Source organism: Colletotrichum navitas (assembly GCF_030913465.1).
Source record: "Colletotrichum navitas strain CBS 125086 chromosome Unknown LY79scaffold_165, whole genome shotgun sequence".
NCBI lineage: Eukaryota > Fungi > Ascomycota > Sordariomycetes > Glomerellales > Glomerellaceae > Colletotrichum > Colletotrichum navitas.
In genome coordinates this window covers 1-26,531 of record NW_026850711.1, presented here as the reverse complement: position 1 = coordinate 26,531, position 26,531 = coordinate 1, and the positions used below count along the sequence as shown (strand labels likewise).

The 26,531-nt window shown below is 52.2% G+C and overlaps 10 protein-coding genes across 10 annotated transcripts; 4 read left to right on the top strand and 6 right to left on the bottom strand.

Annotated features, from left to right (window-relative positions):
- Positions 1-1,820: 1,820 nt before the first annotated feature.
- Positions 1,821-2,953, top strand: LY79DRAFT_529469 (zinc-binding dehydrogenase; the record flags this gene model as incomplete). The annotated part of the gene is made up of 2 exons (XM_060556112.1): positions 1,821-2,561; positions 2,699-2,953. The coding sequence occupies 2 exons, from the start codon at positions 1,821-1,823 to the stop codon at positions 2,951-2,953; spliced, it is 996 nt and encodes a 331-aa protein (XP_060407296.1).
- Positions 2,954-3,189: 236 nt separating this feature from the next.
- LY79DRAFT_112996 (UDP-glucose 4-epimerase) lies at positions 3,190-4,811 on the bottom strand. Its single transcript, XM_060550717.1, has 4 exons — positions 4,633-4,811; positions 4,261-4,495; positions 3,748-4,198; positions 3,190-3,697 (listed from the first exon to the last, which is right to left on the bottom strand). Exons 1-4 carry the CDS (start codon positions 4,659-4,661, stop codon positions 3,294-3,296), a joined length of 1,119 nt encoding a protein of 372 aa, XP_060407295.1. The 5' UTR covers positions 4,662-4,811; the 3' UTR covers positions 3,190-3,293.
- Positions 4,812-5,131: 320 nt separating this feature from the next.
- Positions 5,132-5,412, bottom strand: LY79DRAFT_674977 (uncharacterized protein; the record flags this gene model as incomplete). Its single annotated transcript, XM_060564382.1, has 2 exons — positions 5,132-5,289; positions 5,406-5,412. 2 exons carry the CDS (start codon positions 5,410-5,412, stop codon positions 5,132-5,134), a joined length of 165 nt encoding a protein of 54 aa, XP_060407294.1.
- A 1,775-nt stretch (positions 5,413-7,187) lies between these two features.
- LY79DRAFT_585031 (spindle pole body-associated protein sad1) lies at positions 7,188-10,850 on the top strand (the record flags this gene model as incomplete). Its single annotated transcript, XM_060560462.1, has 2 exons — positions 7,188-7,722; positions 7,795-10,850. The coding sequence occupies 2 exons, from the start codon at positions 7,188-7,190 to the stop codon at positions 10,848-10,850; spliced, it is 3,591 nt and encodes a 1,196-aa protein (XP_060407293.1).
- A 289-nt stretch (positions 10,851-11,139) lies between these two features.
- On the bottom strand, positions 11,140-14,088 carry LY79DRAFT_619576 (DEAD/DEAH box helicase). Its single transcript, XM_060562042.1, has 2 exons — positions 13,704-14,088; positions 11,140-13,625 (listed from the first exon to the last, which is right to left on the bottom strand). Exons 1-2 carry the CDS (start codon positions 13,839-13,841, stop codon positions 11,319-11,321), a joined length of 2,445 nt encoding a protein of 814 aa, XP_060407292.1. The 5' UTR covers positions 13,842-14,088; the 3' UTR covers positions 11,140-11,318.
- Positions 14,089-14,414: 326 nt separating this feature from the next.
- On the bottom strand, positions 14,415-15,782 carry LY79DRAFT_663916 (uncharacterized protein; the record flags this gene model as incomplete). Its single annotated transcript, XM_060562854.1, has 1 exon — positions 14,415-15,782. The coding sequence occupies one exon, from the start codon at positions 15,780-15,782 to the stop codon at positions 14,415-14,417; it is 1,368 nt and encodes a 455-aa protein (XP_060407291.1).
- A 1,386-nt stretch (positions 15,783-17,168) lies between these two features.
- On the top strand, positions 17,169-18,042 carry LY79DRAFT_572790 (uncharacterized protein; the record flags this gene model as incomplete). The annotated part of the gene is made up of 1 exon (XM_060559405.1): positions 17,169-18,042. A coding segment is annotated over exon 1 (358 nt), but the record flags the coding sequence as incomplete, so codon positions are not given.
- A 609-nt stretch (positions 18,043-18,651) lies between these two features.
- Positions 18,652-20,050, top strand: LY79DRAFT_529483 (uncharacterized protein; the record flags this gene model as incomplete). The annotated part of the gene is made up of 5 exons (XM_060556113.1): positions 18,652-18,836; positions 18,891-19,140; positions 19,210-19,391; positions 19,465-19,694; positions 19,749-20,050. 5 exons carry the CDS (start codon positions 18,652-18,654, stop codon positions 20,048-20,050), a joined length of 1,149 nt encoding a protein of 382 aa, XP_060407289.1.
- Positions 20,051-20,462: 412 nt separating this feature from the next.
- On the bottom strand, positions 20,463-21,796 carry LY79DRAFT_112922 (uncharacterized protein). Its single transcript, XM_060550716.1, has 4 exons — positions 21,596-21,796; positions 21,309-21,518; positions 20,807-21,211; positions 20,463-20,759 (listed from the first exon to the last, which is right to left on the bottom strand). The coding sequence occupies exons 1-4, from the start codon at positions 21,668-21,670 to the stop codon at positions 20,646-20,648; spliced, it is 804 nt and encodes a 267-aa protein (XP_060407288.1). The 5' UTR covers positions 21,671-21,796; the 3' UTR covers positions 20,463-20,645.
- A 567-nt stretch (positions 21,797-22,363) lies between these two features.
- LY79DRAFT_681879 (uncharacterized protein) lies at positions 22,364-23,963 on the bottom strand (the record flags this gene model as incomplete). Its single annotated transcript, XM_060564577.1, is given in 5 exon segments — positions 22,364-22,848; positions 22,950-23,073; positions 23,088-23,391; positions 23,453-23,717; positions 23,770-23,963. 5 exon segments carry the CDS (start codon positions 23,961-23,963, stop codon positions 22,419-22,421), a joined length of 1,317 nt encoding a protein of 438 aa, XP_060407287.1. The 3' UTR covers positions 22,364-22,418.
- Between the last annotated feature and the right edge of the window lie 2,568 nt (positions 23,964-26,531).

Below are 26,531 nucleotides of genomic sequence, written 5' to 3'. Positions count from 1 at the left end.
CTAGTAAGTAACCAGTTCGAGCATCACCCGCGAGCCATTACGGCCATATGAAGGACTCGGAGAGAGGACCTGGGGGCCGGACGGAAGAGAGCACCCATCAATTGGGTAGTGTAACGAGTCCAATCCGCCTGGCGATCATCCGGCACGCATCGCTGCTGCTGCCGCTCGACGTGGCGCTCTGCGGGTGACTATCGGTAGCTTCCCCAATGCTGTTGAAGGCTGGAGGAGGGAATATGCCGGTTCCCTTTCACTCGGCAACCCCTCTCCCCCCACAAAGGCCGCGACAGCTTCTCCCCCATATCCGCAGCCGTACCCATAGACGCAACGCCAGAAACCCGCTGTGTCGAACTCGAGAACTTAGCAACTTAGCAATGCCGGTGATGGGAAGGGGAGAGGGGGGGAGTGAAAGGGAACCGCAGGAAGAGGAACCAATCCAGGGAGAGGTCTGAGTCTTTTTTTTTTCTTTCCTCTCTGCGCGGCCGCATGTTCGTGCCAAGCTAACGACGAGTGACTTGAAATTTACACCACACTCGAATATATATCTATATCTATATATACATGTATACGGGAGATGCAATTCATCAATGGGTCGGGCGATTGGGAACAGATTTCATTGGGAAGGACGGGCAAATACAGCCACGATACGATGAGTGCCGAATGGAGCGGCTAGTGGTCGAACCGGTTCCAGCACATGTCAAAGTATCGGCCCGGATCATTCGAATTCTGAGATTGACGGAGACGGCAACGAATATCGGTTTGGTCCTTCTCGTCCGTCATCTGTGGTCCAAGCCCGCTGTTCAGCCGTCTCATATATTGGGGGCTTCCTTCAGTTCACCACGGACAAATGCGGCCAGGGAGAAGAATTACAGGGTGAGCCGGCAGCCAAGCTCGCTCACTCACTCACTCACTCATAGGCAATACCGAAGTATTCGTACTTTAAATAAGTCATCTATCTCATCGGGGCAGGTGGGGCTTGGCTCATTCTCGCAAGTCGCCAAAAAATGCACATGGCATTCATTGACTGACAATGGGGCGTAAGACGTCTCTCTCATCATGAGATTGAATCGTCACTCCGCGTCTTGTTTGTGCGCTCTCATCTCGTGACCGTTTCCTGCCCCAAAGACAGTCTGACCTGATGAGTCGAGAATGAGACAGACGCTCAGTCGTGGGATGAAAGCCAAAGCACTCACTCACTTCTCCAATCCCATATGCTCTTGAACCACATCACATCACATCACATCAAATCATATCACGTCGTTCCGGTCTTCGGAGCCACCCCCCGCTTTCCCCTCAATCCTTCAGCCGAATATTTCGGGATGCCTCCCCCTTTCGCCCCGCATCACACAATGCTGTCCCGCGAGAAACCGTCCTCGTCCGGGTTATGGCATGGGTGCCGGTGCCGTTTGCAATCACGCCTTCGCAAGAGCCCCTCTTCGTCTGGAAACATGGCTAACCTTACTGGCTGTCTCTCTCTCTCTCTCTCCATCCGGCTTCCGCTTACTCTCCCCACTCGCATCGGAAGCCGGGCACGCATTAACCAAGGCAAAGAGAACCATCGCGACACAAGCTGATTACGTGTTTTCCACTAGTCGGCCTTTGCCCAAATGTACATGCCCACGAACAACATCTCGAGAACTTTCTCATCCTCATCTACCCTCGTCACAACCCTCCCGAGACTCCTGACCTCAACCCAAGCCCGCACCAACGCTCGCATCGTCCCCCATCACCGCGCACACGCACCCCGCCGCCCGTTCCGCGTCTCGATACCCCGCCTCCGCCCGTCTCTCTCTGCCGCCGCCGCCCCTCGCCCTCACTTCACAATGGCGCCCATCCCCCAGACCATGAACGGCGTCCAGATCAGCCGCACCGGCGGCGTCGAGGTCCTCGAATACCGCACCGACCTCCCCGTCCCCGCCCTCGCCGAGGGCCAGGTCCTCGTCCGCAACGCCTACGCCGGCGTCAACTTCATCGACACCTACTTCCGCACCGGCCTCTACAAGGCCCCGCTCCCCCTCACCCTCGGCCGCGAGGGCGCCGGCACCGTCGTCGCCGCCCACCCCTCCGCCGCCGCCGACGCCTTCAAGCCCGGCGACAGGGTCGTCTTCATGGGCACCGGCTCCTACGCCGCCTACTGCGCCGTCCCCGCCGCCTCGCTCGTCCGCGTCCCCGACGCCGTCACCGACGACCAGGCCGCCGCCGCCCTGCTGCAGGGGCTGACGGCCTGGACCTTCGTGCGCGAGGCCGCCGAGGTCGAGCCCGGCGAGTGGGTCCTCGTGCACGCCGCCGCCGGCGGCGTCGGCCTGCTGCTCGTCCAGATGCTCCGCGCCGTCGGCGCAAAGGTCATCGCCTCCGCGAGCACCGACGCCAAGTGCGCCCTCGCCCGCGACAACGGCGCCGAGTGGACCGTCAACTCGTCCGAGCAGGACCTCGTCGCCGAGGTCGCCCGCATCACCGCCGGCCACGGCGCCGACGTCGTCTTCGACGGCATCGGCAAGGCCACCTTTGACGGCGACCTGCAGCTCGCGGCGCGCAAGGGCCGCCTGGTCATCTTTGGTAACGCGGTAAGTTTGGCCCGACGGGATCATCATCGTCAACAGGAAAAGACGGGAAAAAAAAAGAAAAAAAAAAGAGCCACTGGAGCGTGAATTTATTTAAATGCGAATTTTTTTTAATTTTTTTTGCTGACCTCGAGACACAGTCCGGCGCCGTACCCCCCTTCGACATCCTCAAGCTCGGCCAGAAGAACCTCAAGATCATGCGCCCCGTCGTCAACAACTACACCGCCACCCCGGACGAGCTGGCCAAGTACAGCGGCGAGCTGTTCGACATGATCACCTCGGGCAAGCTCAACATCGCCATCCACAAGGTCTACCCCATACAGGACGTCAAGTCGGCGCACACCGACATCGAGAGCCGCAAGACGACGGGCAAGCTCATCCTCAAGCACGAATAGCCGAGCGACTGGGAATGAATGGTGCGACCGCGACCTCACGGGGACGTGAAGGCAACAACAGACAGAAAAAAAAAAAGAAGAAAAAAAAAAAGAAATGGCAGCTGGGACTTGCGGTGATGCGGGTCTTGCCATCTTGAAACTTCTTTTTGTTCTTTTTTCTTTTTTCCTTCCTCCTCCATTAGATTTCCTCTATAAGGGTAGACGTCGTATCGTGACTTTCGCTGCAAATAACACTAACATCTATCATCTTCTATCATGACCTATTAAACCTTCTTTTTTGTCAAGGTGCGGCCGGGGCGTGGATGCGGTCATTCAAATCTCCTCCTCCTCCTCCTCCTTCTCAACCACTGGTGGGCTTGGCGTTGGCGAGGAGCTCGGGGGGAGGATCCTGGCGGTAGCCCTTGGGGTTGTTGCTGACCCAGCGCCAGAGGTCCTCGCAGGCCTCCTCCAACGTCTTCTCCGTCTTCCAGCTGAGCTCCTTGTTCGCCAGGGATGGGTTGGCCGTGAGGTCCAGCACGTCACCCTGGCGTCTGGGGACGACCTCGTAGGGGAGGTCGCGGCCGACGACATGGCCGAAGGCCTTGATCATCTCGAAGACGGTGCTGCCACGGCCCGAGCCCAGGTTCCAGGCCTTGACGCCCGGCTTGTTCTCGCGGAGGTAGTTGAGCGCGGCCAGGTGGCCCTTGGCCAGGTCCACGACGTGGATGTAGTCGCGGATGGCGGTGCCGTCTCTCGAGGCGTAATCTGCTCTCGTCAGCATCATCTCCTCGACCCTGTCCAGTTGTCGCACGTACCGTCGCCGAAAACGAGCAGCTTCTCGCGCTCGCCGGTCGCAACCTTGCCAAGCAGGGGCAGCAGGTTGTAGGGGACGCCCTGGGGGTCCTCGCCCATGAGGCCGGACGGGTGGGCACCGCACGGGTTGAAGTATCTCAGTAGAGCGCCGTTGAAGTGCTCAAAGGGCTTGTCGGCCTTCTTCAGCTTGTTACGCTCGGCCTGGATGTGGTCCGTAATGATCTGCTCGACAAAGGCCTTGGTGTGGCCGTAGGTGTTGGTCGGGCCAATGGGGCAGTGCTCGGGGATGGGGATCATGTTCTCGAAGCGGGTGGCGTCGCCGTAGACGGTCGCCGAAGATGAGAAGACAATGTTGGGCACATTGTTATCCGTCATGGCCTGAAGCAGGGCGACAGTGCCGCCAACATTTACGCGGTAGTACTCGAGAGGGATCTCGCCAGACTCGCCGACAGCCTGCAGGGCGGTGCATTAGCGTCTTTGTCGAGGACAACGGGGTGGCATGAGTGCGAGCCTACCTTGAGTGCGGCGAAGTGGATGACACTGTCAATCTCAGGGTGTTTCTTGAAGACATCGTCGAGGCCGGCCTTGTCCGTTATGTCGACCTGGTAGAAATGGGGGCGCTTGCCGCTCAGAAGCTCGATCCGGTCCACGGCGACCTTGGACGAGTTGTAAAGGCTGTCGACAATGACAACATCGTAGCCGTTCTCGAGAAGGGTGAGGGAGGTGAAGGAGCCGATGTAGCCGGTACCACTGCAAGCCACCAAGACATGCGATTAGCTATTGCGCAGTTCGTAGCGTTGCGCCCGGCAGCGCCATGACAGCGGCAGTAGCTCGTGAGCGGCGGCCGCCAGAGCCCATGATTGTAGCTGGGACTGGTAGAAGCTTACCCGGTGACCAAGACAGTTCCAACGGCCATTGTGCAGGAAATTTGCTGGTGTCGATCGCAACTAGCTAGCCTGCGATGAGGGGTATTTGGGAATGGGGGACGACAGGCGGGCGAAGATCAGAAGATGCGGTCCGTCGGGGTATCAAGTTGGTGGTTTTTAGGAGCGCAACTCAGGTATATATGTGTGTGAGTGAATGTATGTTCGAGAAAGTCGCGGAACAGCGAGATATATATCTGATGATGGGGGCTGAAGCGGAATGATGCGAGCGACGGTCGCAATTAACAGAAAAGCAAATAGGGTCGTCTGTATGTAACGTTCGGCCTTGGACTATGATGCGGGAGAGAAATTGGCTCGGCTTAACTGCCAGTCATTTTGGGGCGATCTCGCAGCGGCCAATCTGGCGGCCCAGATTGGAGGCGATGGCGGGGTCTCGCAGCGGGGGTGGCACCAATATCAGGCCTTGTGGCTGGCTGCGGAGCTCAGTAATTTCATCGACGCCTCAGCCGGTGGTGCGCCCTGCTGATGACGGCTCGCCATGAAACCTGTAACGACCGGGGATCGCGGTGCCGTGGAGCCTGATCATCATGACTGCGGACGGGCCGACAGGGTTCTTTCCCAGCTCTTGCTCTCGACTCCCACGCTTGGCCGCCTTCTTGCCTTCACGTGGGTTGTTGTTAGTAGTAGGTACTTCGTGTAGGGGACTGTAGTTTATCTGCAGCGTACGTGTCGGATGTCGGGACTGGTGATGGATGGAAGGCAGACGGATGGTAAACATGCCATCTTGAGGGGACGCCGCGAGTCCAGTTCATGTTTGTCATCCGCGATGTTTGTTGTTGGTGTTCGCTATTTGCCGATGCAGCAAGGCATACCGGTCGGTCTTGGTCCGGTGCAGCTAGGGTCCCTCCCCAGCTGCCAGAGCATTCCATCATTCCAAGCGTCGGCGGATACTGCTGCAAGCCTGCACACTAGTTTGTTTGCTCCTTCATCGACTCGAGATCAAGATCAAAGTCCAAGCTTGAGCACAGGTGCCGCTTGTGCTTCGTCCTTCGGGTGACCATCAATGCTTCTGCTCGGCGCCAGCAGCGCTGACCGAGCCGAGTCTGGGCGTGCACAGCATCTTGTGATTTGTGACCACGACCACCTTGTTCTGCCCCGTCGGCCTCTCTCTCTCTCTCTCTCTCTCTCTCTCTCTCTAGAGTTCAGGAGGGGTCGGAAATGGAGGTGGGACTGGGCGGAAAGAGTGTGGATGACGCACATGGCATGGTGTACCTGGTCTTTTTTTTTTCCTTCTGGATTTTCCCCCGCAAGACATGCGGCCTCAGGTTAAATGAGTCGACTGATTACGATAGGGTCACGTGGTCGCAAGCTCAAGATGGCGATGGCTTACCTAAGGATGGCGCTGATGTAAGAGCGCAGACTCGCGCGGCGCGTAAAGCTGGTTGACTGAGCGCGTGGGCAACGGACAAACGCCCATGGCCCGTGCATCCCCGGCCACCGGTCTTTGGCGGTGCTATTGGCGGTGGGCCATTTGGCGGTGGCAGACCGTCCGTCGCGAAAACATTCCAAAGGCGCCGTGCTCCCAAAAGGCGAACGCTTCCAAGACCCGGCCACAAAGACTTGACGAACCCTCGAATCGCCCCTTGCTTTGCCTCTTTGCTGTCGCGGACTGTTGCTCTACACAACTGACAACTCAATTGACCCCCATTTGTCCTGCAACGGCAGCCCTCCTTGTTTCTTATTCTTCTCTCATCCCCCAACCTGCGCCTCCCCCATTCATCCATCCGACGCGCGCGTGTGGGCGCGACTTGTGCCAGGCAAAGATGGTCGTTGCGGCCAGGGACCGCTCCTCCTACCTTTGTTGACAACCGCCTCCCTCCCTTCCCGGTCCGGCGGGTCGGCCTCTTGGAATAGCCTCACTTTGAGATACGTCCTGCCACTTGATATTCCTGCAACCGGTCATAGCCAGCTTTCACAAAGGCGCCTTCAATACATTCATCCCACCGGCCTCCTCACCGCAAGCCCTTTACATCTCATCCTTTGGCTACCGGCCCCCCTTGTCGCTCAACGCAGCCTTGATGAGCATTTACATTGACTATTGTCTACGATACAAAGACTCCCAAATCACAACACGCTGCTTTACTCGGACTCATTCACAACCACAGCGCATGTCCACTCAACGAATAATAATGTGAGTTGGGCCTTGTCCGTCTCCTCACTCGCCCCTCTTTCCTTCCCTCAAACGCCCTTTCTCATCGCGCCTGCCGTCTGCCACTTGAGGCTTTTACTACTGTGGTGAACTTTTCACAATCTCAAGTTGCTTTGCCCATCTAACCTACTTTCAATTCTTCTTCTTCTTCTTCTTTTCCTTCTTTTTTCTTTTTTCCATCTCGCCTTCCATCAGATTCACTTGTCTCTTTCCCCTCCCCATCTCACCCGCCTCATTCAGAAAGCCTGCACCTCACGCGAGATTGAGTATTTTTCATATAAAACTCAACCTGTGGCCTCAACACCCACTCATCAGTCTCATAGATCTTCATTCCTCACATCGCGCCAAGATGCCTCCCAAGCGCAGAGTTCGTGGCGACGACGATGACATGCCCGTCATATCACGGGGCGGTGCTGCAGTTACCTCTAGCCTGCCTCCGTTGGCTTCTCGGCTAGACACGTCGTACGGGTCTGCGCCCTCGACTGCTTTGCGCAATACTCGACGAGGCCAGAGGCGTGATTTGCAGGCCATCATTAAGGAAACACTCCACGACAGCGACGACCCTGATGACCCAGACGACGACGACGATGGCAATGATGACGATCTAGACGGCGATGACGGCCGTAGTGAGCGCAGCAGGAGCGCCAAAAGCGACCACCTGCCACCCAAGAAATCGCCCACTCCTAAACCAGTCCCTCGACCTAGACCTGCACGCAAAGTTCAACCAGCCCCCAATCCTGGTCCGGACCCGGATCTCGATTCCGAGCATGATTTCGGCCCCGGGCGAGGCTCATCCGAGTCGCCCGAACCGCCAAGAGATCCGTCACCAGACCCGGCCATTGCTCAGATCTCACCGAGACAACGCCTGCTCCCTAGCAGAATCGGTAAGCACAGCTTGAGGCGGTCCATTCCCTCCCTCACCGCCGTCTCACTTCCCTTGCTAAATCCTACCCCAGGTCCATCGGGCGAACATCACCAAGGCGCGCCTGCTCCTCGTCGGCGAGTTTTGCCCGATGTTGCTCCCCCTCGAGGCCCGAGTCCATCGCCACAGCAGCCTTCGACACAAGGCGCAGCCTCCAAAGGCCTTGCACCACCAGCCCCCACCAGCCAAGGTCTGTCTCCATCCAAAGGCACCACCTTGGCTCCCAGCTCGCGGTCTGTCTTTGCGCGCGTCATTTCCGAGGAGCCTGCGGAACCAATGCCCACGCTCGAATCAGTCCGCAGTTTTGGACAGGAGAGTTCCCTCTATGGGGGAGCTGCTATCGGGTCAACTCCATCTCGGCTTTCCCTCTCGCCTGAGGAGTCAGAAGAAGAATCTCCCCTGTTACCGAGACCGCCACGTAGTAATCAGCCCGACCGGCTTCGGGGACCAGTACGAGACCCAATCAATGAGGTTGTTCATCGGCGTGAACCGCTAGACTTGCGCCAAGATAAACCGATCCGCCCATTACAGCCAGAACCACCGAGCACACCTCCCGCTCAACGTTACCGACTTCAGAGTGAGTCTCCTCCCCGCGAATCCCCGGCTCGGTCTATTGCACGCCGTTCTGTGGCTCGAGATTCGCCTCGCACCAACACCATCTCGCGTGCATTTTCGGCAGAGCCTGCTCCAATTTCACCTGCGACCAGGTCAAGTTCAACGCGCCCATCAAGCCGGGCGGCTGAGTACTTGCCGACTGCGAACCGTTTCTCAACTCGCCTTACAAACCATGTTGATGAGGAAGAGTCCACTGTCAGACAAGAATTGAGAGGCCCATCGAACCGTGCCATCGAAGAGCCGTCCCATCTTGATCACGTATCTCGATCTCAACTCTCACCCCGCCCACCACTGCAACAGGCCAGCCCCAGCCCAGCCCGTCGAAATGTGTGGCCGCCCGCCTTCAACGAGAAACAAGCAGCAGCCCGACGTTTGCTCGACCACCCACCGCCTGTCAACATTTTCGCCCCACGTCCCGGCAGAATGGGAGGTCGCTCGGCGGGACCCTCCACAGCCAAACAGCCCATCGAAGATAGGGACAGCCGCTCAGCCATTGGACAAAGCAGATCGGGCTTGTTCGACTCCAGCATGCAAGAAAATATTCGGCAAGAGCGGGAGCACGAGAAAGCTCAACAGGATGCTCTCCGGAAGGAGCGAAACGCTCGTTTGCAAGCGTGGCCGCGGATCTACAACACGGTGTACAGCTGGACACATGCTCCACGCCCGGACAGCCCGCCTCTAAGAGACGAAGATCCTGATGATTATGACAGTCCCATCGAAGCTCCGCCACAGGTTCCTTTGAGCGAGTCCTCCTGGTCAACTTGGATTTTGTTCAAGCTTGCCGACACGTTTGTGGACGTTCTCAATTTCCTCTTTTCGCCGCATTCTTGGCATATCAAGGCTTTGGTCGGCATCTTGCTGGTCTCTCTACTTGGCTGGGGCGCCATGACCGGCCTCAACTCGGCCCCAGCCCTGGGACTGGGCGGCATTCAGTGGTACGGCCTATCGGACATATCTCACAATCTTGGGCAGTTCGTCCCGCTGTGGATGTCTCGGCCAACTACCATGTTCAGTGACGAAGACACGAGAGAGTACATACGACAGCAACGCAACCACGAATATGAACTTTCCAAGTTGACCAAGGCCAGCAAGCTTCACGAGGGCTCATTATCCCGACTAGAGGAGATTGTGCCCAAAATCGTCCACATGACGTTGGACAAGCATGGGCGACCTGTCGTAGGAGAGGAATTCTGGCATGCCTTGCGCGACCTGATGAAGAGCGACACGGAAATATTGACCATGGACAGAGGAAGTGGCGGATACCACTTCATTTCCGAAGAGCACTGGCGGGCCATCAAGCACAGGCTCAATAAGGACCCCGTGTACCAGAGTGCTGCGTCTCCGGCGGCACCTGGACCCTCCACCGCCGAGATTGAGAAGATTGCTCAGACCAAGTTCGACAAGTCTTGGGAGAAATGGCTCAAGACGAATGACAAGCAGGTGGCCAAGATTCTCGAACCGGCCCTGGCGACATCCGTGCCAGATAAGATCGGGAAGGATCTTGAGTCCAAGATTGAGAAAATCGTCAAGGACCGGTTCAAGAACACGGACGCCAAGGACGTCGTCGTCACACGCAACGAGTTCATCCGCCATCTCAAAGGCGAATTCGCTGCCCACCGTAACGAGGTGAAGGCTGAAGCCCTGGAGTTGCAGAAGAAGCTGGAACATTATGTCAACCAAGCCATCAAGTCCGCCTCGCAGCAGACCCCGCCTGCGGGCGTTTCCCGTGCCGAGATGGTCCAAGCCGTTGACGGCATGATACGCCAGGCCATCGCAAATGCCGGCCTAGAGGCCCTCGCTCAGGGCAAGATCGGGGCCAAGTGGGACCGAGAACTTCGGCATCAAGTCAACTTCCTCGGCCGTCACACCGGCGTCACCATTGACCCCGGCCAAACCACCCCCGACTACAACCCTCCCGTCCGAGGTAAAATTTGGAGCTCTACCTGGTTCAGCGGGACTAAGCGAGGACCGGAGAAAGCTCCCCCGGCTGCGTCTGCTACACTGTGGAGCTGGGAGGACGAAGGCGATTGCTGGTGCGGCAGGGTGACTGTGGACAAAGAAAGGGGATTTGAAGTCGGCGTCAGTGTTGGCTACCTCCTCGCGCACCAGATCATTCCACAGCACGTCGTTGTCGAGCACATCCTGCCCGGCGCCACGCTGGACCCCAACGCCAGGCCCAAGCAGATTGAAGTGCTGGCCTATTTCGACGAGCTCAACACCCGCAATCGCGTCATGGACTTTTCGACCGCTCATTTTCCCTCCAGCGAGAAGGTTCTCAGGGATGGCTGGGTCCGCATCGGCCGCTTCACGTACGAAAGCAGCGACGCGCTCAACGGCGTGTACGTCCACAAGCTCAGCCCCGAGTTGGTGTCCATGGGAGCCGTCACGGATCACGTTGTCCTCCGAGCGGTCAACAACTATGGCTCTGACCACACGTGCCTGTACAGGGTGCGTCTGTACGGCGAGAGGGCATGATCACACGCGTCTTCGAAAGAAGGGGGGGGGAGGGGTTATTTGGCCGATGGCAAATGTTTGGCATCCGGCGTCCTGAGTTCCCTCGAGTTTTGGCTTTAGCATGATTTTAGCGTGGGCAGGACGGATCAGTTGGAATCATTTATTCAGCATTCCCGGAAGAAAAGGGATGGAAACACTTTCATGGCGTTAGGGGTCGACGATACCCTCCCGGGCTTCTTTTGATGCAGCAGATTCCCCGTTTAGGCGGAAAGAAGAGAAAGCAACAATTTTTTAATAGACAATGTTTATTTACCATTTCGCTTCCTCGATGCCGGTGTATAATGAACTGAAAAAAACAATGTACCCCCCCATGAGTTTACTCTCATAGAAAAAAAGAAAAGAGAACAAACCAGACAAAAAGTACTTTTTTTCTCTTTTCCCATTCCTTCCTGCCTCCTGTGTGCGCGGGTATCTCATATCCTTTTTTTCTTAGTTCAGCAGTCCCGAGGCCAGGGCCTCGAGGTCCTCCAACGTCTCGGGTTCGCGGTCGATCTCGAGCACCTTGCCGCCCTTCTTGGCCTTCTTCCTCGTCTCCCTCTCGTCGTCCGAGTCGTCCTGGAACCACTTCTTGGGCTTCTTCTTCGGCCGGCCGTCCTCGCTGTCGCTGTCGCCGCCGCCGCCGCCGCCGCCGGCGATCGGCAGCGACCGCAGCAGCGCCAGGGGATCCTCGTCCGTTTCGCCGCCGTCCACGCGCGGGCCCTCGACGGGCCTCGGCGCCCCCTCGCCGCGCTCCTCGGCCTCGCGCGCCTTGCGCTTGAGGCGCTTCTCCTTGAGGCGCTCCTTGGCGGTGGCCTTGTCCTCGACGTCGGCCTCCCTGACGCGCGCGGCCTCGTCGGCGACGAACCTCTGCCGCAGCTCCTCGGCGGGGCCCTCGCGGCCAAAGTCCTCCTCGTCGCGCAGCTCGTAGATGGGGTGCGCGTTGCCGTCGTCGTCGAAGACGAGCTTCTGGCCGCGGCCCTTGAACTTGAGCATCTTCTTCTTGGACTTGAGCGCCTTCTCGCGGCGCTTCGAGTCGACGACGAACTGCTGGTCGCCGTACGTGATGACCTTGGGCCGGCCGCCGGGCGCGTTGCCGGACTCGGCGTCGAGATCGTCGTCGCCGAGGACGCGCTTGACGGAGAGGAAGTCGTCGTTGTCGTCGCCGCCGCCGCCGCCGCCGCCGCCCGCGGCTCCCGTGTCGCCCGTGACCTCGTCGCCGTTGGCCACGAGCTTGGTGTAGTGGCCCGAGAGGACGTCCTGGTTCGTGCGCTCGAACATGCGGTCGTACTTTGTCCGGACCTCGGGCTTCTTGGGCTTCTTGGGCGCGTCCGGGTCCTCCGTCTCCGAGTCCTCGTCGCTCGACATGCCCCTACGCGGCGCGTTCTTGATCTTCTTGATGTCCTCGCCCTTGCGCAGCTTGATCTGCGGCGCTCCGGGGAGCCCGAGGCTGGCGGCGTAGGCGTCGAGGTCGAGCTCGTCGAATTTGAAGACCTCCTTGTCCTTCTGCAGGTAGACGGAGCGTACGTAGCTGATGAAAGCCTTTTGGCCGAGGTACTTGAGGTCCGGGTTCTGGAAGCACATGCTCTGCAGCTGGTCCTTGATGCTCTTCTTCTTGCTCTCCTTGACGGTGATCTTCTGGACGGGCACCTTCTTGGCCTCGAGGCGCTTGAGCATGCCGGCCTCCTCGCTGGGGTCGAGGAAGAGGACGGCCTTGCCGTCCCGCTCGTAGCGCGCCGTGCGGCCGACGCGGTGGATGTAGGTGTCGGCGTCCTCGGGGCAGTCGACCTGGACGACCCAGTCGACGGCGGGGAAGTCGACGCCGCGGGCGACGACGTCGGTGGCGAACAGACACGAGTGGTTGGCGTCGGCGAAACGCTTGGTGATCTCCATGCGCTGGAGCTGCTTCTGCTTGCCGAGCAGGTGCAGCAGCGGGATGCCGGGCTGCAGGTGCCTCATGCTCTCGTAGGCGAAGCGGACCTGCTTGCCCGAGGAGAAGAAGACTATGATCTTGCTCCGCAGGTTGGCCTTGATGAAGCCGTAGAGGGTGTCGAGTTTCTCGTGCAGGGGCGTGACGATGTAGTGCTGCTGCAGGTTCTTGGGCGTCGATTCCTCGTGGACGGAGACGTACTCGGGGTCGCGGAGGCTGAGGCGGGCCAGGTCGGATATCTTCTTGCTCTGGGTGGCGCTGAAGAGCAGGGTCTGGCGGGTGGCGGGGAGGTGCTCGATCAGGGCGTCGACGGCGGACTGGAAGCCCATGTCCATGATGCGGTCGGCCTCGTCGAGCACGAGGATCTGCAGGTTGTCGACGTCGAAGCCGGCCGTCTGGTCGAGGTGCTGCAGCATGCGGCCGGGGGTGCAGACGAGGATGTTCATCTTGGATAGGCGCTCGGCCTCCTCCTTGAGGCTCTTGCCGCCGATGACGAGGCCGGCGGAAAAGCTGTGGTTGCGGCCGACCTTGCGCAGGACCTCGAAGATCTGGGCGGCCAGCTCACGGGTCGGGGAGATGATGAGGGCGCCGAGACCGTCATACTCGGTCCACCGCGCGCGGTAGAGCTTCTCGAGGACGGGGATGACGAAGGCGAGCGTCTTGCCGCTGCCCGTCTTGGCGGCGCCGAGGATGTCGGAGCCCTTGAGGGCGAGGGGCAGGGCGCGGGACTGGATGTCGGTCAGGGTCTCGAAGTGGGACTTGTCCAGGCCGGTCCTGGTCGCTTCGCAGAGGGGGAGGTCGGAGAAGTTTTTGTATTCGCTCTTGAGGTCCTGTTTGGCGCGGGCTGTGGTCAGTGATGCTGTTCGCACGCGGAGGGTGACTTTGGGGGGCGAAAGCGCGTCTCTTACAAAGTCGGCGACGGCCTTCTCGAGTTGCTCGATGGTCTGCAGCTGTTGCTTGCGCTTCTCGAGTTTCGTGTCCCTCTTGAGGACCTTGGATTGCTTCTTCCTGGGCCCCTTGACGGGAGCCTTTGTGGGGGTAGCCATCTCGGCGCGGTGCTCTCGTGTGCTTTCGCGTGTGTACGTGCGTGTGTCGAGCTCACGATGGCGGTTATCTTCGTCGGATTTCCAAAGTTTCTTCGCAGGCCGCTGCCGGGAAATTTTTTGGACTCTCGCTGCTGCGGTGGAGAGAATGGTTCGGCATTCGGCGACAGGGGACGCCGCGGTGGGGTTGACTTGGTGGCTGACAGCTGTCACCAGATGTAGAGTGATGGAACGCTCCTCTTACAATCTGTCACAATGAGGTGAAGTGATATAAGGCGTTAGTTGTGCTGTTACAACTAACGGCGTCGTTTTTACGTGACAGCTATAAACCTAGTTTGCGCTGTATGCCTTAATAGTATAGCCCTTAAGCTAGTGTCTAGGCTTTATAGACCCTGCAGGTTTAATTCCTGTAAAGGCTAGGACAAAGTGTCACAGGACAGTGCTAGCCACCTGCAAGGCCTTGACTGCAACTAGCAACACAACTGTTAAGGCCTAGGTAACAGGAGAAAGGTGAAAACAGCAAAGCATAATTTGGCTATATCGGACTGAAATGACTTTGGTAATGGCTAACCGCTGTCAATCAGCAAAGCGCTGGCCACTTTCCTTTTCCCTTCTATAGGCGTCAAACTGGGCCTTCTTCCGTTGCAAGAACGCCTCTTTCCCCTTCAGAATCGCACTGTCTAAAAGGGCCTCGCCCAAACCATCTTGATGTAACACCTCCCAGTAGATTTCGCTGATATCGAAGCTACTACGCGATGCAAGGTTGAACCAAAAGCGCCCGCTGTCCCAGGAGTCTCGCATGCGAGCCGAGAGACTTGTCTCATCTGTGGCCAGCCGTGCTTTGGCCTCGGCCCTCTCCATAGCCCGAATGAACTGCTCTTTCCGCGGCTGAAAAAGAGTCAAGAACTCTTGAAGTTTGCCGTCACCAATCCATACGGCCGGTTGTTCAAGCAACAGCCACCACGGCACATCATCAGCAAACTGTGCTGGCATGGCGTTGGTAAACTCAAAGTCGAGTACTGCGCTTATCTTAAGCGTTTCCGGATCGACAAGCATGTTCGTAGGCCTCAGGTCGTCACAAAAAAGCCTAAATGGCCCATTTTCGTTGGCAGTGCCATGTGTAGGGATTATATGTGCGAAACAATGTCGTGCTACAAACTCGTTCCAAGCAAGCTCTTCGTCATCAGCAGCGATGTTGCGCTGGGCCTCGAGGTGTACTTGAAAAGATTTGCCACGTGCAGCAAAGAAATGGCTAGCACAATCGAATGGCGCCGCTGAGTCGAGGCTGTCGGTTGGGTAGCCACCAAGAGTAACAACCTCGTTCATGTCGTACGTCAAGGGTCGTCTAGTAACCTCCCACTGACCAGACGTCGCGTCCTGGGATATGGCGCCAATGCGTGGGAAACGGTGATGCGACAGTTCCAGCATAAAGCCTGCTATCTGCTCATAGACGAAGTCGAGCTTTGCGTTGTCAATATCTGGGTCTAGAACTACTGCGTCTTCCTTGTTCTCAGTTGGTTGTTGTAGGAGGCCACTCAACTCCTGCCCTTCTACAAAATCCATAATAATAAATGGACCCAAGTGCTGCGGACTGTCCTCAGTGAGGCCCCAATCGCGCACAAAAGGAACCGGAATACTGGTTAGGTCGTGAAGATATTTCATAACCATCACTTCGTTCTCAACTTTTTCGTCTCGCCATGGCTCGTGTATTCTTCCAGGAATGGGGAAACGGATGATGACCTGCTCGTCGCTATCGGCACGTTGTACTTTGAAGCTTATATTGAAAGAGCCTTTCAAGAAACCATTATAGGAACCCGTCCCATTCCAATCGAGTCGTTTGTGGACGAAAGCAACAATGTCTTCTTTGGCGTCAATGAGACTGCAAGCAAAGGCATATTGAGCATCGCGAATGTTACTCTGTGCGATAAAGTCAAAGGGTGCCATACTGAGGGTATAGGATAGAAAGCTGAACTATGCCGAATGGTTTCTTGAATTATTTATCTAAGCTGGTGAGGGTAGGGATGGGGATTGGGCCCCACACCGCCTCTTAAGTCGGGAGGTTGGCGTACCGCCAGGTCGTCGATCTAACAGCCACCATTTGCTTACTATCCTTACAACAGATAACTATATATTACAATCCCTACAACTCAACAGATACTATCTATGTACACCTACAGTCTATAACCCGCCTGTATTGGATTACTTATGCTTTCTAGGATCCATCTACCATGCTAGACCGTTTCGGTATCTTCCGTTGACCGCGTCATAATACGAGTTGTTGCATTCCAGCTAGCTTAACCCGATTCTGTGCCCCTTATAGTCCGCAGTCAGGAACAAAGCGCGGCAGTTGGCAGGCGCACAGGATTCGTCGTATTAAATTACAACAATAGCAGAAGTCCCCGGCTATTGAGTCCCCGCATTGTCTAGCACAACAGCCGCGGCACTTGGGTTCATGCTCCGCGCTATACTATCGATTTTATCTTCGGCTCGTCCATGTTCGGAATTTTGATGCTTGGCCGAACCTGATCCACTTCAGGGCTCTAGTCACCAATCCTCTCTAGCGTGGCATATCACATCGTTCAAACAAAAGACCGGGAGGGCTGGAAAAGGAAGCGTTTGAACAAACTCGCAACTAGTATCGAGCTCGACCAGAATCACACAGCATTTGCTTTCTGACATATTTGAGTCGTACGGGAAAGACGGGAAATTCCTCTTTCGCTCAGCATAGCTTTGCATATAAGAGGATATTCATGGTCCTATCAAACCACAGGGCCTCCAGACTAAACGCCAATAGTTGCTCATCCCTTGCAGGCCAAGAGTTCATATCAGCCTGATCGTCGTCATTATTATCTACTCACTACACTGAAAATGAAGATGCAAATGCTGCTTCTTTCCTCAGGACTTTTCCCGGCTGTTTTGGCCCTCATTCTTGGCATTGGTAATGCTGTTTCGTCCACGCTGTAGACTGTGTTATCCAAACTTGGGGTTAGCAGTCTGTCTCTATTGAAGCCCAACCACTTCACATGGACTCCACCTGGCCCTGGAGATTGTAGGTTAGATAGTCTTACAGTTTCAAGGCCTCTTTGCCAACAAGACCTCTCAATGAGATCCCCGTGGTCGGGGTTAAACACGCTCGCCAACCATGGTTTCATTCCACACGATGGGCGCCAGATCACACTTGATATTGTCTAAAAGGGCTTCAAAAATGCAGTGAATATGGATGGAGGTTTATCTGGCGTAGCCTTCCAGCAAGCCCTGCCCTTGAACCCCGGCGCATCGTTATGGACTTCCCTGTTTTGCCACAGACCATGTAATAGAAGGATGGAACAGCTCAATGGATCTCGTCGCACAAGTTCCGCTCAAAAGCTCTCTGGGAATCACCTAGTAAAGTTTGGCTAACTTGTATCTCGTAGTTCATCAATCTGGATATGCTTAACAAGCACAACTTTATAGAGCACGACGGCAGTCTGTCCCGCCGCGACATGTACTTCGACCCATCCAACCGCTTTGACAAGGACACGTTCGACGCCTTCATGAACTACTTCGGCGACGCGGCCCAAATCAACGTTACCACCATCTCAAACGCCCAATCCAGACATGCGCTGGAGATGAGCCGGATAAATCCCAACTTCACGCTTCCGCAGTCCAAGATCCTGGGGGCAACGGGCGAGTCCGCCTTCATGCTCACAGTCTTTGGCTCTGCCGGAACTTCTGTGGCGGACAAATCATTCGTCGATTTATTTTTCCGTGAGTCCCAGCTTTCGATTTCGGACATCTTGAATATGAGCTGACTACCAAAGGCCACGAACGGCTCCCAGTCGAGCTTGGGTGGACTCCAGTCAACACCCCCATCACTCTTTCGACAGTAATCCAGATTGCGAACGACATTGCCTCGCAGACTCCTTCTGATGTACCTTTGACCTATGAACCAAAAGGCTAGCAGAAACGTCGGGACTTACATTCAGCCATATCTAACGTGCTGGAGGCCTGCGATCACCACACGTTTGCGTCTTGCCCTCCTCTACACCGTGCGTAGTTTTGCTCCGGAGAGGAGGATGAAGCTTGGCTGTTATCAACGTGTGGAATCTAGTTGATGAGCTTCAAGATTGTCCGATGCTCCACCTGGCGCTATGGAAGATTAGGTAAAGGATAAAGAGAACATGGACGAAAACACAATCACATTCTATATTCGAATTGTTCGAAGAGGGAACCTTCAGTCACTCTATGACCGACGATTTAGGCCCTGCTAGCTGCCTTCCCCCTCACCTTCAAATCAGTGTCTCCAGGTACACCGCCGGGTTGAAAATTGCACGCATGCATATGCCGCTATCACTAGCGCTTACCGGCGTGCAACGCTGACGCTGTCCTGCCGAGACGATCTAGTTCAGTCCGAACCGGCTCAATTCAAGTGTAATATACTCACTACAAGCCTCAAGGTTAACTCCATACGCACCTAGCAAATGTGTCATCTAACCGACATGCAAGACAAGGCCAGGATAGAGATTTCCGCTCCAATTCGCGAATCCATGTGCCTTTTTGCATCCTCGTTAGGTGAAGCGAAACACGTTTTCGCCTCTGGTTATGGTACCGATCTTATTCGCTTCGTACACTCGCGCCCCTGCCATTGACTGCAGATCGTCAGCGCTGTTCCTACTCGAGCGAGGTTACACATCTGCCAAGCGACTATGGAGTTTGACTCAAATACCTCACGCTTCCCTGGAGGATGTTGTTTGATTTCTCAAAGATCCGAGTTCTCGTCGGCGGCCTCACCATCACTCATTGTTGCACCAAGAACCCTGCCAACCGTACAACCATGCGTTTAATCAACGCCTTTACTTTGCTGTGTTTGGGGGCGAGAACAGCCCTCGCCTTTGAAGGTGACGAGCTTTCCGAAGTGCAAGCGGAGGCCATGAAAGCCCTTCAGGCCGCGGAAACTAACGGCACTTTTGGCAAGAGAGGAGACTGCAACCTCTCCAGCGCGCGAGTCCGGCGGGATTGGTATGATTCTGTAGTCAAACCAAACTTAACAGTCACTGAACACATACGCCACAGGAACTCGCTTTCAGGCGCCGAAAGGAAAGCCTACACGAGCGCCGTCAACTGCCTTCGGGCCAAGCCTTCCAAGCTCAGGGCCACCCTCGCGCCTGGTGCCCGCAACCGATACGATGACTTCGTTGCCGTCCACATTAACCAGACTCAGACCATCCACGCGACCGGAAACTTTCTCACATGGCACCGATACTTCATCTGGGCCTACGAGAATGCTCTGAGACAGGAGTGCGGCTACGATGGCTACCAGCCTGTAAGTAACTCCGGACGTATTACCGTGTTGAAAATTGGCAAGTTTCCATCGCGCTGACTGTCATGGTAGTACTGGAACTGGCTTGCCTACCGAGACGCCCCTTCAAAATCTCCAATGTTTGATGGAAGCGAAACTAGCTTAAGTGGCGATGGTGTTTTCAAGGCTCACAATGGCACCCTCGCGGGACGCGGCTTCGTCTACATCCCGAGCGGCGCCGGCGGCGGGTGCGTCACGAAGGGTCCGTTTGCCAAGTAGGTTTTCCCAGGCCGATGACGCCAACTTGGAGCCGCTCGCGACTAAAGATTGTTGACTGGTCCTTCATAGCATGACGGTCCACCTTGGCCCTGTCGTGCCGGGTATGGATGGCCTCACTGCTAACCCCGGTGGCCCGCTTGCCTACAATCCTCGCTGCCTCTCCAGGGATATCAGCGACTGGGCATCGCAGCGATGGATGACTCCGGTGAACCTTCTCAACCTGACCGTCGGTGCCGCCTCCGCGAACATCACCACGTTCCAAGACGAGCTGCAGGGCCGTTTCAGTGAAGGCTTCCTGGGTAAGGTCGACCCGGAATCGAAGACAAGCTGGCTTGTTTACTGACATGTTCCAGGAACGCACAGCTCGGGCCATATGATTTCCAACGGCGAGGGAACGGACTTTTATTCGTCCACCAACGAACCCATGTTCTACTTGCACCACGCCATGATCGACAAGCTGTACTGGATATGGCAGGCGCTGCATCTTGGGGAAGCTTTCACAATTGCTGGCACCATCACTTCTCGCAACGACCCTCCTAGCAGAGACGCTCGTCTTGATGATATCGTCATTCAAGAACCGCATGAGCCCAACCGGCCTATTAGCGATCTACTCAGTACTATTGGAGGCAGCCCTTTTTGCTACATCTATATTTAGGTTAGATTACGAAAAAGATACAAAGCTCAACACGAATTGACACAAAGGGGACTTCCGCTGTAATGTGGTGCCGTCAGTGGTTGTGTGAGCTTGAAATTAACGTTCCTTGTCGGGCTGAGAGCTCTTTCCATCAGCATCAACAATCTCACAAAGCCAAGAATTAGATGAACTCTGCAGATAGAGGTGATTGGCGTTGATGGGATAATACTTAGGAAGAGCACAACGTTCATTGTGCTCTGGCTAGCCAGGTTACGTGGTAAATTACGGGAATGTGGTCAAAGGTTCTAGTGAAGGGGAAAGAGCAAAAACCTGAATGAATGAACCAAAGGTCTAAAATGTATTGCTGTCGAATTTCTTTAGCCACTGACATCCAGATTCGAGTTCGAACCTAGTGCCGCAGTCAAAATGTGTGGAACACCCTGAGATATTGCTCTGCAGATGGGTTTGATCACGCGGCTTCAATCTTTATGTGAATCCAGTCGATACAGCAGACAGATTTCGTGTTGAATTTTGACGCGTAAGAGAAAAAGCAAAAAAGAAAGAAAGAAAAAAAAAGAAAGAAAGAAAAAAAATTGTGGTTGGGCTTCACCTTGAACTACTCGGCCTCCTCGACGTCGCCTTCCTTTGGCACAGGATGATATAGAGTTGCCTGTCCCATGATAAAGATGACAGTAGTGGCTAAAGCGACGACAGTGAATATCACGGCAACCTGTCATATGTCAGAGATCGATTCTGGGAGATTGACAGCAGCCATACCTTTCCATTGTCACCGAAGCCCACTCCTCTCACAATATCCTCGATCACGGCACTCCAGACGAGGAATACTATCCCCAACACCATGCACAGCACGGATCCCGACAGAAACAAAACTCCAAGCTGCCATACATAGGCCTGCATCTTCCGGGGCCGATACTTCCATTCGGTGCCAATGAGGACTCGATCTTTGGTGCCCAACGACTGTCTAATCAACATGAGACCGTCTCTGTGTCCCGCCATCCTGTGGAGCCGGATGGTTTGGTCTGCTGCTGTCAAGACGCTAGCAAGGGCGAAAGCGATGCCGCAGAACCAGCAAGTCCTAACAGTCCATGGTGTCGTGGTTTCTGGCGGCAGCAGGTTCGGCCACGAACCAGTCGAAGTCAGAACATTAGCGAGCAGAGCAGCCTATCCCCGCTGGTCAGCTGTGCCATTGTTGTCAATCATGGGTTTTGGGTTTTCGTCGGTGAGCGCGCACGTCCTTCAATCCGGGTACAGAACATACCACTACACCAACAAAGTTGAGTTCTTGTAACTTGTTGTCTTTCCACTTCTCTGTGAGCCTGTCTCTTTCACTCTCCTCGTCGTGGTTCAACAGCAAGAGCAGCGGGTCGTACGTCAACGTCGGCGGCGAGAAAAGCCCGCCACGGAAGATGTTGGAGACGAACGATGTTACGCCGCCACTCTTGTCCTGGAAGCTGCCGGAGGTTGGGCGCTGTCGGAACCGTTAGTTTGCTTCATAGTTTTCCTGAGAAGGGTCACACAATGGCGTTCTTTTGGATAGAAACGTACTATCCCGGCCCCTCCTACTTCTTGACGACTGCCAAGCAGCGGCGTCCTTGTTTGAGGATTCTCATCGGAGGACATGTTTATATAAACGGCTTGTGTGTTAAAAACAATGATTGAGTAGAGGACAGCTGCTTGTTCCAATGTACGGCCGTTGCAACTGTCCGAATGGCTGGTAACCAACCCCGCAATTGTCTTGCAATTAGGCGACACAATTGCCAGTAGCCTTTACGTCATGATGATATTTCCCTAACTTGAGGCGGTTTGGCGCATCGTATCGCTCATTACATAATCAGGCTCTGCTAATATCAATTATTACCAATCCAACATTTAGTATATTGACTTCTTAGGATGCTTTGAAAGGAATTATCCTTCCTACAAGCAAAATCCTCTTGTCAATCTGTGTTTTGTTTTGAAACTACGCGGTGCAGTGTCGAGGACGGGGCTGTGTGTAATCAGCTTGTTCGCCGAGTTAGCTGGCCCGAAATGTTGGATCCATCACTGGAACGCGAGCCTAATCAGTTTCACATCGAGTCTTATCACTTGATTGCTATGTCATTCAAATATCCCTACAATCCCTAGCCTATAATAAGCTCGATCAACTGACTTAAAATGACTTTCTTTCCTTCATACATTTGATTCTGCCCGGTCTACGAGCCTGCCCATCAGGTGGATATACATCTTGCAAAACAAAATCTGTTCTGAAATATACGATAAACATAGGAAAGTCCAAGTACTTCTTGCCCGTGAGGCAAACTTCCATTATGCAACTCAGTCTCGTACTCTATCTAGATCTATGTTCTTTGAGTATGCATCCCTATGAGTGCAATCAGACACAATCGTGATGAAGCAAATGACGGCCGCACATGTCTCCATCGCAAACACCAATACAGCATCGTTGACACCAGTCGGTCTTCTTGGCTGTTGTCCGGCTTCCACACCAGAAACACCAACTAGGCTTCGAACCTACCTGCAAAAGCATCCCCGAGAGCTCTTCGCGCGCAGGTCGACTCCTACTTCCGATGATGTCCTCGAGTACTTCGCTCCTGGACATGTCCCTCTCAAGCCTCGGTAGCCACTTGACCCACGGGATCCATTCCCCCGCCGTTCTGGCCCCCATAACGAGTAGCTCCCCAGCGATGTCTTTCCTGACGAAAACGAGGCTTTCTAGTCCACCGAGTACATCTTGGGCTTTGACGTCGTGGCCACGCTCTTCGGCTTGTTCAAGGATGAAGGCCCTGGGGGTGTGCCCAATGATTCTGCTCAGCATAGTGAGATTCCCCGAATGGCCAAGTCAATTGCAGCTATTGCTTGAATGAGGTCGGAAAGCGCAATTGGCTTCAGCGACTGGCTCTGCCACTTGCGAATGAAACGGCAGCGCGCCCTTCCAAAGACTCCAAACTTCTTTAGAAACTGTCCGCCAAACCCTATAGCTGTGCCATGAACACCAAGCGCCTTTCCGAAGAAGACAAGATCAGGGGGTGCTGTATCGTAATACTCTTCCCGTTTTCCCGTTGGAAAGAGAATGGCGCTCCACAGCGAATAGCGGTCAGGGTTTTGTCCACAGCTAGGAGCAGGTGTTCTTCCATACACATAGCACCCAGTCTTTCTAGCATGTTGGGGTCCATGACCCTTCCGTTGTATTGGTCTTCCACGATTTCGACTAGGATGCCAATGCATCCGTTCTTTCTGGCTTCATAGAGCTGCTCTCTTAATTCATCATCAGAGACTCCTTCGACATGCAGAAGGACAGTATTGTTTCTATAGGACTTTTGGGAACTAAAAAATCTAGGGGTCGACTTCTACAGTATATAAACTTAGTTGGTTGCTCTTTTGTTCCGACAAGGGACAATTCTGACTTACCCCTGAGCTGGCCCTGGAAGAAGTAGTCGCTGCAGCGTATGTGTGGGACAACAGTGCCCAACAAGGCTTCTTAATCTGAATATTTTCCCATCCCATTCTTTTCAAGGTGTCTTCCTCGTCGGTGAAGGGACTCTCGGACGGGTCTGATGATTCAGACATCGAAAGCTCTGAGAGAGTGAGGACCATCCTAACCACCACGTTGGGATCCATAATTCTGTTGCTCGAAGATGTGTAATCGACGGGGAAATACCCACTGAAGTACGTTCTGTTGAGTGAGCATCGGCTATTTCACCCCGTGGTTCTTTTGGCTCACTTACGCAAAGGTTTCTTCGTAGGATTGCAGCATCTGTCGGTAACGCTTCTCAAGGGCCATGCGGTTTCCAACAAATTCTTGCCAAAGCGGATTCGACATAGTCATAGACTGCATTCGGTCATATGAAAGAATAGTTCCTTCGGCATTGTTGAAATTGTGGTCTAGTGTTCGGACAGGAAGGCCCGCTGAGGCTGCCATGTTGTGACTCGGCAATGCTGACATTGTGACAGAGACGTTTACTACAGAATAAACGTAAAGCTTTTGCACCTAAGAGTCTGGACAACAAATAATGAAGTGTCTTTTGTAAGTGGTAGCATAGAAATGGAAGGCATTCGCGCCATTTAGATATCTAAGTTATAAGCTCAGTCTGGCTGACATTCCTTTGAGATCGTATGTGGTCAGGACAGCATAGGTCGAAGGCTTCACACCCTACTCGCGGGTTTGATATTGGATAACGTATGTCTGGCCATATATTATTGACTGGATTGCTGCTTCAGAGTGGCCTATGTACTTCTGTTGGTATCACAGGCTGGTTGACCAGAGGCAGCAAATAGCGTATATTACTATTAATGTGAAAGAGGTATAAAGGTTAATTAAGAAGTTTGAAGTTAGCAGTTGCTGTGGATATTTGTAGAGGTATAAGTGAGTAAGCCACTGAGGTTAGTCACGTGACCTTAGATTAGCTTTACCCTCCGCTAATAATAAATATTCTAACACTAGCAACTTTCTTATATAAAAAGAAATAGCTAAATAACCTAAAGACTACCTAGTAGCTAAAAAGCCTAAAAATATAATAAAAATTAAAGGCCTAAAAGTATTATAATACTTCTAGTTTATATAACCTATTATATAGTATATAAAACTTATCCTTTTATTCTAATCCTTATAGTCTTATTACTAACTAGCTACTCTAATACCTTATTTAGTAATAACTTTATAAATTTATTAGTAAAATTATTATTACCTTAGATTTATTAGACTTTATAGACTTTATACTACTTATATAACTACTATAGGGCTATAATATTTATTATAAGCCTCTTTTTTTTATTATACTTAACTTAATAAGGCACTTATAAAGTAAGTATAAGTTAGTATAAAGAATAGTTAGTATATAAGAAATCTTAAGGTAGTTAGTTATTATTACTAAGGTTATACTAATTATATAGGTAATATTAGTACTAGTAACTATACTATAGATCTCTAAGGCTAATATACTTTAGGTTACTTATTTATACTTTATTAAGCTAAAGTAAATAATATTACTAGTTACTATAAAGCTATTACTATTATTATTACTTATAATAGCTTTATTTACTAAAATAGAAATAAACCTTAGTTATAAAGTTAAATCTTTATTATTTATAAATAAATTATTAATAAAGATAAAGAGTTTTATAATATTAAGGTTAAAGAAGTAAAATAATAGTCCTTATTTAAGGTTATTTATTTACTAGATAATATACTAGTTAAGTACCTAAATCTTCTTTACACTAAGTAATTAGTATTATACTATAATAAAGTAGTTAAAGTAAGCTTTAAGTTAATAAACTAATATAATATATATACTATAGGCTTATTATTTAATATATTACTTTACTACTTATAAAGACTTCTTATTAATAGGCTAAAGTCTTTTACTTTAGCTTTTTTAGTAAAGTAATAGCTTATTATTTATAGTTAATAAGACTATACTACTATTAAGTATAAAGAGGTTATTACTAGTAAGAATCTACTTCTCTTTATTATAAGGTAACTAGGACTATAGGCTATAATAGCTATACTAGGTATAGCTAATAAGCTATAGAGACTACTAGGGCTAGGCATAGACTACTAGAGGTTATATAACTAAGAAAGGGTTTATAAAAGGATTTAAAGGTAAGGCTATAGAAGAAGGCCTACTATAGTTTTTTTTTCTTCTTTATCTTAGAATCTTTATTCTAGGTAATATAGTTATAAGTTATTTAACCTTAGTTATTACTACTATAATACTATTCTAAGATCTCTTTTTTATTTTCTAAAGATAAAAGATAATATTTTTCTTATACTATTAAGCCTTAACTAATAAGTACCCTTAAACCTTATTTATAATACTATTATATATTAGCTAATAATATACTTACTAATTAACTTCTTTTTTTTATTAAAGATAACCTAATCTATAAGTACTAGTAGTTTTACTACTTTTAATACTAAGACCTTTACTTTATAAAAGTTTTACTAGCTAACTACTATAGTACTTTTAGAAAAAATAAAAATAAAACCTTACTAAAGTCTTAGCTTTTAACCTTAATTACCTCCTTAAAGATATTAATACTAAAAACTTTTTTATATTTACTAACTAAGCTACTTATAGCTAATATATTAATAACCTAGTTAATAATATTACTACTTTTCTTTAGCTAAAAGATATTAGCTTATTTACTAATAAAAAAAAGTATAAATTTACCTAAGAGCTATTTAAAAGCTTTACTACTATAACCTAATTAACCTTTATAACTAAGTATACTAATAACTTACTATAAGACTTACTTAGTAATACTTAAAGCTTAAACTTAGCTTTATTATTATAGTATATACTAATAACTAAGAAGTTTTATTTACTAAGACTAAGGAACTTATTACTAACTATAAGAAGTATATTTCTATAATTACCTTACTAAAGACTAAACTCTAGAAGGTAAAAGACACTAACTTTACTTTAAATAATTAAATAGAACACCTAGAGTAATAATAGGCTAATAAAACCTAAGACTATATAGTTTT